Here is a 13179-nt window from a genome sequence, read left to right on the forward strand (position 1 = left end):
AAATAAACCAGACTCTTTAGCTGTTTCCCTCAAAGAAAGCCGCCCGCATCTTTCAACTGAATTAAATGTGTGTGTGGTGGCGTGAAACAGATTGCATTTTCAGCTGAATGTTTTAACTTTATTTGTTGCACACACGTGCACTGAAAACCATTTAGCCCCAAAACCACCTCACCATCATAAATCCATAAGATTACAATGAGGGAACAATCAGCCGTATTGATTCAGTCCTCTCTTGAGCCTCGCTTAAAAAGAATGATCAAACGTGCGGTGGAACGCATCAGTTCTCCATATTTGATAGACTACTTTGTTCTGGGTTGAAGGTTTGATAGGCCAATAAAATGAAGTTAGGCTGTTTTTGTAGACTACATGAAGCCCATTCATTATGGTTGCTGATGCTGTCATTGCTTACTTGTGCCTGCAGGTTTCCAACTATAATGTGTGTCTGTTACCTTCTTCCCAGTGTTTCTGTCACAGCCTTCACTTTCCCCATTATCTGATCTCCTCCTCTTAATTCTCACTTTTATCTTTTAAACTCTCATTCCCTTCTCTCTGCCATTTTCTCCCTCTCCTCCTGTGTGTTACCACATCTTTTTTCTGTCTAAAGTAAGATAATGTGCGGGGGGCACTCACTCTGTGGGAAGCGCGGCGGGTTGTCATTAACGTCTGTGATCACTATGGTCACTGTGGTGGAGCCAGAGAGACCGCCCATTTGTCCTGCCATGTCTGTTGCCTTGACGACCAACTCGTAACGGTCCTGTGTCTCACGGTCCAAATCCGCCACTGCTGTCATGATGACCCCTAATGATCAAGGGATGGAGAGATGGAAGGAGAAAGACAGATGGATGGAGAGAGAGAGAGAGAGAGAGAGAGAGAGAGGAAGAGAGTGGAGAGGAGTAGGAGTAGTATGTGAGGCCAATGGAGAGGCTTCCAGTTATGCAATAACCAACTGTATTTACCCTCTCAGTTTGAGTATCAACTTCTGCTAAGCACTGTATCGTGGAGACACAAGTGCAACACATTAAATTTCACCTCCTCAGTCTGGCTGGATGAAAAAGATTGTGTCATATTTGTGCTTCTACACATACACCATTTTGTGGCTTAGCTGTATTAAAATGAATAATATATAGGGACAGAATGAAAGCATGCTTCAGTCACCCTGAACAGCATTACAACTCTTCTATGGTGGGTAGGACTGCAATCTAACCCGAGAAGTGGATTTCCAAAGAACAAGTAAGGGACACAGAGAAAACGATAAAATGTAGCGAGTTAGAAGGCTCAAAGAGAAATTCAGTGGCCTCATTTACTCAAGAGTGCTTATTCTGTTGCAAACCTTGCTAGGCTTCCAATTTAAAATACTATTATAAAATGTAAAAGTGACAGACCATTGACAACGCATCTGGTCAGCTTACTATGACCAAATGGAACCAGCCTGACCAATGCAAAAGGAGTTATGTGGCGTAAAAGTGTTACGTTAGATGAGATTTCTCAACTATAATGTATTGTCATCGTTGGGGTGAGAGCATATGACATTCTCTAGCACATGGTCCTGCTTGGCACATCTCTTCCGAGTTGGCCCAGCAACAGCCGCTTTAATAGCTGGTTGTTTTACTGTGCAGTAGTAATATAATTCCACTTTACCCCTTGGGATTTTCAACATCAGAATCTATAGATGCATTTCCTGGGCTTCATGTGTTGTCTCAGTCCCAAAGGTTTGCATTGTGTTGGATATGCAACTCAATGATTCCAGTCACATTTAGCTCTGGGCTATGTTCTCTGAGTAGCCAAAATGCAGTACATGCAGTAGCAGAGTTAAGAAGGCAAGCAGATTACATGCTTCTTCTTCATCCACCAAAGGTCAGGGAAGATGCATCTAAATCAGGACTGTCAAAAGAAAAGCCCCAAACTACAGCTAGTACACATGACTGCTCCAACATCCTTGTAGAGACTATATGTAAACAAGACTAAATGGTCTGTATTTATGAATACAGTCAGTCTCTGAGGTGTCTGTTCTAATGCATATCACATAGCTTTAATATTAACTAGTTTAATCTAGTAACAGGGCTGTATACACCAACTGTGAAATAGTGCCTCAACATGCTAAAGTATTACATTAATACAAATTAAATGGGGCTTTTCTAATTATTTTTATTTTTACTCCCATCAGTTGCATCTCTGTTTTCACCTTATGTGGACATACACATATAGTTCCGCTGTACCTATGAAACTCATGGCTACCATGATAATTGAAAAGAAGTAATTTTGCCAGGCAAAGGCGTCAGCATGCCTTTCGCACCTGTCAGTGTCATTTTCTCTTTTGCTGTGTGAGTACCGCAGTGACTGATGATCTGTGCGTTTTGCTGCACTCTCGTTTTCATGGGTGCTACTGCAGTCTTACAGTGTAATAAGCCCTGTCAACAAATATAGCTAGCACATGGAACAATCACCTATGAGACGGCCAAAACCAGACCAGACCAGTCACACCTCTCTTCATCTACACTTTCAACAATTGAATCCATGTGCAGAACAGGGGCTGTTTTTTGTATTTGTGTTCTTTGTGGGTTGTATTGTAGCTTTGAAAGCAGAAAAGAATATAATTGGCTCAGTGTTTGTACAGACCAAAAAGCCAATCATCAACATGTAACAATGCACAGTCAACACAGCATCAGACAACAGTGTTGTTCCATTTTATAAAGCACATAGCACCTTTCATAAGCTGTGATAATATAATTGCGGAGGTTTGAGGTGGGGCATGAGAGAACATGCACAAAAAACATTCAGAGGCCCTACGGCAGACACACGGGTACCCCATGTCACTGTACTACGTATTCTGTGCCAAGGATATCGTTTTCAACTCTATTTGTTGTTCTGTAATATACCATGTCTTTCAGATTTGTTATAAGTTTGTGAGTGAATAGTAAGAGTAAAATAATAAATACTTAAGTTACAAAGTATGACTTACTTTAAGTAAATAATTTTTAGTTGGTGCTGCTTTTGAAAAATATCACTTTTGTAGTACTTCATGTATCAATAGTATGATGATCTAATTTTAAAAAAAAGTATACTGTGTATGATTCAGCCCTTGTAAAATCACATGTTTCACTCAGATACTCTAAAACACCGACAGACAATTCCAGCATGTCCAAAGTGACAGAAAAAACATAATGCCTTGCAGCTCAGTTTGTTGTCAGGGTGAGGGACCGTGACATTAATGAGGCAGATTTCACAGCTGTTCTGTTGCCTCTTCATTTTGACCTTCTTGACTCGCACCTATTAGGCCGGCCCTTCTGCCTACAAAAAGGGGGAAGGGGGTGGGTGAAATAGGCGCTCGTGAGACAGAAGCTGGAATGAACCATCCTGTCCTGGTTAGTCCCACCAAGGCAGAGCCATTTATCATCTCTGCTCTCAGGCTGACTAAATCAAAGTGGTGGAGACCAAAAAAGAAATCATTAAAACTTTAGTGTTTTTCCCTGGAGGGGAATTCGAAGGCAGTACCAATGCTAAGCTACTCCTGAAACCCTGTGGGTTACTCCTATAAGCACAGCAGATCACCTGGGGAATAGGGAATTTTCCAGTAGATCCTTGGGGAGATTCATCAGGGGATAAATATGGATTTGGAAATATATAACACAAGATTCTTATGTAATGCGATGTGATTACTTAAACAAATTTAATATTCTTTTATCATTAATGTTGGACAACAATGTGAACATTAAGACTTTACTGTGCTGAACACCCAGTGCATTTGATCTGATAGACACCAGTGATGTCTGAACAAAATGAATTAATAAAAGGGTGGTAACAATAAAGTCAACCAGTTTTGAAAAGGTACATGTAATGTATGCATATTTAGCATATACATTTTTTCTTGCATTGTATATCCAGGTAATATGTGCTTTGTTTATATACTTTTGCTTACATATACAAATTAAGTTTTTCAAAGATAGGTTGCAACACTGTGTATCATCTGGTATTTTGAGTGATGACTAAAAAGCCAGTAACTATATATGACTAAAAGTTTATAAAACTGTTTGTTTTTGGCCACAAACTTTGTTCCATCTGGAAATTATGGTTTCTGCACCTTAGATTGTTTAAGGTGTTGCAGAAAGAAAAGAGTATAGGAAGAAGGAGAAGAAAAAAGATGAAGTGTAAGGAATGTGCGGTCTGTCATTCTTACCTGTGTGTCTGTCAACAGTGAAAAACTTTTCTCCGTCCAGTACACTGTACACCACCCTGGCACTGCTGCCATATGTAGGGTCATCAGCATCTGATGCAGTAACCTTCATTACAGATGTTCCTGTTCAGAAGAAAAAACAACAACGATATGATAGTAGTAATAATAATAACACTAAAACATTATGCGGCAGGAAAATTCTATCATTTAATACATGGGAAGGTAGATTGGCATGTGTGTGTTTGATGAAAAGGGAGGAGGTGTACATCCCAAGGATGTAATTCCTGGTGCACAGGCACAGGTAAAATAATAGAAAACTCTTTTAAATATGAACAAAACATATTTATAAAAACCTCAAATTGAGATGCCAGTTAAGCTGTAGCAATGGAGAAATAAAACAAGGATCCCGGCCTCTCCTCTTCAGCGTGTTACTTTGTGTGGTCTTCCTTACATGTTGTGACCAGACATTTCCCACCAGTATTAGACATAAGGTTGTGATGTTTAAGGTTACAGCTGGGAGGCTGTTTGTGAGCACATCTGTGTGCGTTCAGCCGTACTTGCCTAATGCATTGTGAATCACTGCGCCAGGTAGCTATTTCATCTCTATGCACAAAATTTTCCAAACAAATTTTTTCATCTTTGAAATTACCTTTTCACTACAGTGCTTGGAGTTGTTTTGCCTCATTGACACAGAAGTTGCACTCAGAGATGAAAGAAAACGTTCAACAGCCGTAAAGTCAACCTTACAGCTTCAAAGACTTTTAGAAGCTTGAGAAATCTACAGCAAACAATTATTCATGATTACCAGCACTTAGGCAGAGAATACAGTCATTTCCACTTGAAGACCTCAAATTTGTATTTGTCAAGCAATAGTTTTTGAGTCATTATTTCCTGCTCAGTGTATATTTGTCAACAGTGTGTATGCACAAGCCTCTGGCAGCAAATACACTGGTGCATCTCTCCATTTAGTCACACATTTTAGTTAAAGCTCAGCCTAAAGCCTATAAAACTTTAAGATTCTTCATATTTTGGTTACGAAACAACCGTATACTTACCTTTGTAAGCATGTGAGCACATTTTTTTCCCCCTATTCTATAAATAATTTCAGTAACAGGAAAATAAAAAAGGGGAGACGTCCCTGGGTGCCGCAGGTCCTCAAGGACAAGGAGTCAGTCTTTGTCTCCATCCCTCTGGCCAATGCTATGGGTAATTACTGACAGCTGGTGTTGTCCACCAAAGGTCATTGCTGTAGCCTTTCTCAGAGCCCTGTCATGCTACTCTCCAGCCACATAATGGCTGTATGCTAATGACGCTAATTAGCAGGAAGTGTCAGAGCACTGTTTGTTTCCTGTCATCCAACGGAGCTCTAAAGGGGGTGGGGGAGGGAGAGGATTATCATTAAAGCCACCCAGCCATTAAATCAGATGGTTCAGATCACTATCCTGTTGCTGTCACCTATAGCACTCTTTGTTCTACCTCTCTGTAGGAGCTGACCAGTTTGAATGCTAACCTATAGCTAGAATATGATGCAGTAATCTACCTGGTCTGTAATACAAGTGAGACAATTGAGGGTATGCTATTTTGCAGCTATTCTGAACAGTAAAGTAAAGTGATGATTTAGCACAAAGGTAAAATATAATCAGAAATAATTGGTGTGAAAAGGGAGTGATGATACACATATGGATGAACTGATGAACCATGGGTGGTTTGTCAGTTAATTCCAGATATATTGCAGCTCCCAGTGGATTCAAAGCAGTGCATATTAAGTAGAATGGAATGAGCTTTTAATTTATATTCGTCGAGTCGTATCATGCTGCAAATATGCAAAAGTACACACCAGCCTGATCCCTAGAGGATCAAGATATGCTGCATCCCAGTTGGGGGATGAGAGCGATATTGTTATCACATAGAAAACACAAAACTATATAGAGGCTATGTATTTTCATTATTGGCAAAAGACATGGGTCTGTTAATTCTGCCTACCTGGTTGGCCCTACTGCTGTGGGTCCAACGAAGCCATTTTCGTCCATGGGATTACTCCCTTATCTTAATTTTCCCCAGGTAACAATCAGTTTGAAGCTCAGCTGTTTCTGAGTACAGGCTGGCAGCAACGTCAGATGGCTTGGAAGAACTATATAAATGCAAATGTTTCTTTATTGTGTTTATATTAAAAAACGAAGCGAAACAGTGACTTTGGCACTTGGGTTCTTATTAAAGCTCTGGCTTGCATCAGTGTTTTCAGTAGGAGAAGTCATTACTTACAGCATCTGTTGGCATGGTTGGTGTCTCACTTAAGCAGATTCTACTGTTGATGGATTTGTGGGGATTCAATAAAAATTATTGACTTTCTCAGATTCGAATGTAATGCATATTGCAGTAACAGGGGAAGTATGTCTAATGGGAAGAAGCTCCAGATATTCATTAGCTAAAGCATTGTTTTTCTCTCACCAACTCAAACTTCAATCACTAATTGCTCTCAGATGACACAGCACGCACTGTAGCAATAATAATTTTAATTACCAAAATATACAGGTTTGCCTCTCTTTATTTCCCCACACGGTCACATTTGTTTGGGCTGAGTTTGTTTGGTTTGATTATAAACAAAACCTTCTACAATATCTTCTTCATGTATCCATGTAATAAAACTACTGATAAAACTGAATGATGCAGTAATGACCTTGTGTAATTGCTTTTTCTTCTTAATCTGTAGTAACACTTCAAAAGAGTAAAAAAGTAAATTTTCTCACCTTGCTGCATTAATGTTAGGTGTTCTTCCGTATGCTGTCTGAGCCCACTTATGATACAAATAAATATCACCTGACTCGTACATGCCTATTATCATACGCTATTTTCAAAATGTCGCGCAACTGATGTTTTGTATAATAATGGAATGATGTGAAAGCAAATTAAAATTTTGGTGTTCCCCTGGAATACACTGAAGCATTCATGACAGCAACACAGTTTATCATTGTTTCTCCCAGTGACTCATCATGGAGGACGAGACAGGTTACAACATCTCGTTGCTATGCCACTATAATAGGGATATGTCTTCTGTTATTCATTTAATACTCTAGCAGAACAAAATGGCTCAGACATAACTGGGTTTAAATGGCAGCTATTTTTTAAACATTATTTACCATTTCTGTTTTAATAGTTAAGAGTTCTATAATTATATTACACCAATAAGATAACTGCTCTTGAAGTCACCTAAAATATCATCAGGTGCTTGAGCTGAACAGCCTCTTGAGTAAAGTAAATAACCGGTGGTTACAGTAATTACTGTTAACAATGCCATAACATTGCTGGGAAAAACAAGAAGGAAGCAACAGCCATTCCAAAATAACAATAATAATAATAATGGAATACAAATGATATTTAAGCAGTGTATAATACCATAATATAGGGATCATGTAAATAATATTCAGATGAAACCCAATCCCGGGGCCATCTGTGGTGAAAGGAAGTAAGGAGTATGGCTGCTGGGAGTGTGGAGGATTTGGTGAAGGGTGGGTGACGATAGCGATATAGTTAGATTTATGCACGAGTTTGGTTTAATGGCATCAACACAGGCTGTCGGAATGGCTTCCCACACCATTTCAGCACTCTGGGAGAGATGGTTCAATTACTGTGAGGGGAGCTGGAGGAGTGCACCATGTGTGAGACACTAGACTGACAGCTATTTAACAGGCAGCCTCGTAAAAGAGATTTGTGCCTATCTCAGCTGGTGCCGTACTACAGCAAGCTCCAGTGGAGGAGTCCAACGGCTGCAGCACTGAGTGTCTTTCCTGCTCCGACCCGCCTTAATCTGCAGGACTGAGTGCTCCCCACCCGCATTATGGATCATTTAGTAAAGCCATAAAGGCTGAGGTGTTTTCACATGAAAAGTTATTTCTTCACTGCTTCTACTGTGATTCATTCCTCTCTCATCCACATAAATGCCCCGGGAGAGAGAGTGAGGGAGAAAATGAAGGGTGAGAGAGAATGAAGTATAAAGGGAAGACAAATCCGCCATGTCATAAAAGCCAATGGCCTGCTTACATTGATCCTCTTTGAGATCTCTACAAGGATTTGGGAATATTTTTCATCTCTCTTGACAGAGATTTTAAATCAAATCTTTGTTAGACTTTGAACTTGTGTCTTTTAATAGATCGGATCTTTATTTGTTTCGCAAACAATATTGTAGTCAACTTTAAATCTTAAGCTGTCCTGGGTTTTAAGCAATTTCTCAAGACAAACCTTAATGTTTATTGTCGACCTAGGAGAATAAACATTAAGCTCCAGGAACTTTGGTGTTTAGAAACATTTTTTGATTTTATTCTTTAAAATAAATTAATAAATAAATAATGTTGAAAAAAAAAGTCCAGTTCATCAAACCACATTTATAGATATGCTGCAGGCCAACGTTATTGCTTTAAACAAAGTGCATTCATTACACGATGTCAAAATGTGTAATCTACAAGAAACTGAATCTGAACAGTGACCACGCTTCTCTCCTTGATTCTATCTCTTTAATAATCAATTTCACAATTGCGATTCTGTTGTGCTGCTGTTGTCATACACATCATCCATGCCTCCTCACACAATGAATCATACGTCCTCTCTCTTCCTCCCCTCCCCGACATACACACTGATTCACACACATGACCAGATCAGCCAAAATCAATTATGTCAAGCACTGTGGTTGAGCACATAATGGTGGATGATACTGGTCATATACATAAAGATGGTTGGCAGAGAATATTGATTGTAAGTTGCTCCTGCCTTGTCGCATTGCTCTCTCCTGTGATCCTGCTGCTCCAAATGTCTCATCCTCTGTTACCATGACAGGCCCTGGCTGTCCTAATGGTGACCGCAGCAATTTGCAGCCTCCTGGGCAACCTCTCTGGACCACAGCAACAGGAAGGGTGATTATTACTTTAATCCTCTTGTGGACTTCTCACATTACATACAAAAGGAGTGGGGGCTTTATCTCTCATGCTTACTACACTGTGTGTGTGTGTGTGTGTGTGTAAAAAATAGAGAGAGATATAGAAAGGAGGGAAATCAAAAACAGAATTTTGAAAAATATAGGTCAAGTGATAAAATAAAATTGTTATTAACTATTATTGGAAAGTAATCCGTTTCACTGCTTTGTTCTGTTAATCTTCATGTCAGTCACCACAAACAGTTCAAATGGCATTTTGTGTAGAGTGATAATAGACTATAAACTGCTGGAAATCACACACTTGGATTCCACACTGCTCACTCACAGTTCCATACACTATATACTGTATGGGAGTAACTATGGAATAGTTGTAATAATGAATGTAAGTATGTGTAGATTTAAGAAATTATTCAAACATTACATTTGAAAGATACATTACACATTAAGAGATAGGGCAGTGACCTATGCTCCTCTCTAGGCTTTCAGTGTTGTCAGTCTCTACACTTCACTTGACATGTATTATGAAGCATCTGCCCAACAGCTACTGGATTTAATGTCCAGTGGTCATATTATCTTCAAACAAAATGTGTTTAAAACTTGAAATCAATACAGTTACATTAAAATAAACATATACGCATAGGGCATTGTGGCATTTTCAGGGATAACTTGCCCTGAGGTATGGAGAAAGGCAAGAAAGCATAAGAGGCTGACATTTATTTAGTAGACAGAAGTGCCGCACGTTGTCTTTAAATGTATCTCTGTTGTTTAATGGCTTTTGTCGTTTGTCAATTTCTCCAACCTGGCTTTATATATTACATTGATAAAGAGAAGGATAAATGTCAGTTCAAGGCTATCATGGTGCTACTTTGTCTGTTGGTCTTTGTGTTTGCCAATTCTACACTACATCAGCTTGTGTCATTAGTAGATTGTAGCCAAGGATAGTGGTCAGCTTGATGCCTGTTATCAGACAACTATTTGCCTGCCTGTTAGTTTTTGGACACTGTGCACTGACTTGTCAGTCAGAGTAACCTGAGGTTAGAGGCTACAGCACAGACAGTTGTGTTGTGCCACATCTCTGCCACTCAGAAGTCCAGAGGTCCTTTCTAATGGAACGACATCAATCACAGGATTAGCTCCGTGGAAACTTTTCACCCTGTTGCGATTCCACCATCAAGAGCTGCGTCTCCCAGCCACATTTCCATCTGACTCCCTCATTGTCACACAGCCTTTGAGAAGTGGGTAAGGATGTCTGCTTCAGTGATTAAATGGTTTCAGATCCAACCAACTGTGCTACTTAGTCAGTCAGCTCGCATAAAGACTGAAAGAACCGCTGGATTGGTGGATGTCTTAGTATGCATGTTGTAACACAGTGTAATACTGATTTCAAATTGGAAAAGGCCTGTCTTTATTACTTCAATATTAGCTAGGCGTGTGGAGCATAAGCATTTGCTTGGGGTGCCACGGTGTCACTGCCAATAATGTCTCTGCAGTATGTCTGCTAGATATTGGTTTTGTCTGAAATTCCATACTAACATGCTGTTGAGTAGGCTAAAACAGGATGAGAGTTTTTCAGTATGTCAGATACCTGAGCATGAAACCAGTAGTATGTGAAATGCACACTGTTTCTAGGGAAATATTACAGGATGCAAGCACTGGACTCTGTATTGGCAAACATATCCTACAATGCGATGCAGTAGTGACTACAATAGCAACAACAGAACAGACAACAGCGGAGCAATCAGTACAGTTCAGGAATAACATCAGTAGTGTTTCTGTGTGTGTGTGTGTGTGAGTGAGTATTTCACTTTGAACAGGTTACCACAGTTATGCGTCCCCAACTGGCAAGGAGGCTCTCAGGAAGTGATGTAATACACGCTGAACATTACATCCAATAAGAAAAGATACATATTACTGTTTATTCACACAAAAGTATGTTGAACAAGTATACATATCGGGTATGTAGTACACAGAATATGATTTTGGACACAGCAATGGTGTCTAAAAGCTGAATATATCCAATATTTAACTGTTAAAAATGCCAAACTGTACATCTATGTAGTAATGTCAGGCAGCATAAAAGTCCTACACCACTTCAGCCTCTGGGTTTTTAAAACTAGTTAGACATAGCTCAAAGGTATATAAATATTTAAACATTTGCTATGGCTGGAGAAAACTAAGGGAAAAAGAGATGGTTCCAATTCAAATATTAATGATCAGGCTTTTCAGAAAGCATGTAAGCCAACTAGTGTTAACATGTGCACCATGGGAAAGCTGCTGTTCATATAGAAAAGTAAACAATATTTTATTAATAAAGATTAATAAAAAATATTTTATTGTTTTCAGCTAAGTGTGTTTTGCAACATTGAGAGCACAATTTCAAGACAAATCCCACCTTTCTAATGCTTCACAGCTGCAAACAAATATTCAAGCCAAATATTTATTTGAGAAAAAGTGTACTAAGAGGGGAAAAAAAACTTGAAAGATACACAAGGAATGGAAAACTAATTTGGAATATAATACTAAAAGATTTTTTTTAAAAAAAAACATCAGAAGTATTGCAACAAAGAAAACCCAAAATGAACTAGAAACAAATAACCCAAATTATATTACAAATAAGAACTTCTAACAGACTTTAAAAACCTAGATATCAACATTTTAAACAGTAACAAATCTGAAAAATACATGGAAAATCTAATTAATTAAATGAAAAACTATTTTTTATTATTATTATTTTACAGGACCTGAAGACTTCCCTCTGACTTCTTACAAACATCTCATTACTATTGTAGCTCTGCTTTTTAATGGAATAACTTTGAAAATAAAACAGTACTCTACGTGGATTTCCTGACAATGTGAATATTACTGCAGTCATGCTTTACTTGAAATAAATGACATTTGTCCAAGTGTAAAATCAGCTTTTATGCAGATGAAAGACTGCTCTATCCATTAATAAAGACCATCAGGCTGAGATCCATCAGACCATACTTCACATATCGAATGACAATATCCTCCCTCTTTTCATACCCTGCCTTTACTGACACCCATATGCTATACCTTCACTAACACTTGTTTGTACACACACTAACAGACTGTAGTTCTCTTGTCAACACCCTCCTTGAAGAGAATCTTGAAGAGAGATTGATGAAATGATCAGCACAGTTAGTCTGACTCTGTCCAAAAACACTTCTACCACACTGCTCTTGTGGATCATCATTGAGCATACTAGCATTTTGGTACCTCTGGACCCTTCTCAAGAGTATTTTAAGCAGATATGATGTGTTATTAAAAAAACAAAAAACAAAACAAAAAAAACATTTGAGGTGATCTACCATTTTGTAAGTTAATACATTATATAACTTTAAGAGGTCTCAGTGAATGCTATTAAGACTTTAAGACACAGGGCTTTTTGCCAAAGATGAATTACAGGTATTTTAGAAAGGAAGATGGCTGTTTTAGATGGAAAGACCTGTACCTCTAACATTATCTCACAAATGGACATGAGGCAACGTTAGCTTTTAACATCACAGGCAATTAACATTAATGATAGGTCCATTTTTTTTTTTTTTTTTAAAATGCAGGGGCTTGAGCCATGAAGAGAAAGATGACCTGATTGATTGTAAGGGAGCATCCATTTATCAAACAAACTTATAATACAGTCTTTACCTCCATTAAGCCTGATGACATGTAAAAAATGCAAACTAACAATATGATGCAAATAAAATAACATTATTTTTCTATGAGATAAAAATTTTGCTTTCTTCTTTTGTACAAAATAATTTGGAACAATAGTTTAATTCAGCTCAAGGGCATGCAATCATACCAACGCTGGTTGAACTGGAACAGCTAAGATCATTAGTCCACCCCAGTCTTCAAACCATCTCACAATCTCTGTTCTGCTGCAAAACACTTACATGTTTTGTATGTATACAATGTGGGACATTATGGTCATGTATAACTACAAAAGTGATGAATCTTTCAGTGTGTGACACCATGGTGGAGCAAACTGTTATTTGACGATGATGGTTTTTACCTCTATGCCAGACTTTGTCTCAGTTTGCTTCAACTAAACTACGTTTTGTAGAGT

The 13179-nt window shown here is 38.5% G+C and overlaps 1 protein-coding gene across 1 annotated transcript in view; it reads right to left on the reverse strand.

The window, feature by feature from the left end:
- LOC124056079 (cadherin-22) overlaps positions 1 to 13179 on the reverse strand; it is a 71626-nt gene that overhangs the window by 42372 nt on the left and 16075 nt on the right. The window contains exons 3-4 of the mRNA XM_046383177.1: positions 4175 to 4294; positions 631 to 798 (exon numbers count right to left, since the gene is read on the reverse strand). Coding sequence (XP_046239133.1) covers positions 631 to 798; positions 4175 to 4294 — 288 coding nt within the window. The remainder of the gene's footprint in view (positions 1 to 630; positions 799 to 4174; positions 4295 to 13179) is intronic.

The sequence above is a fragment of the Scatophagus argus genome, chromosome 3 (genome assembly GCF_020382885.2).
Source record: "Scatophagus argus isolate fScaArg1 chromosome 3, fScaArg1.pri, whole genome shotgun sequence".
NCBI lineage: Eukaryota > Metazoa > Chordata > Actinopteri > Scatophagidae > Scatophagus > Scatophagus argus.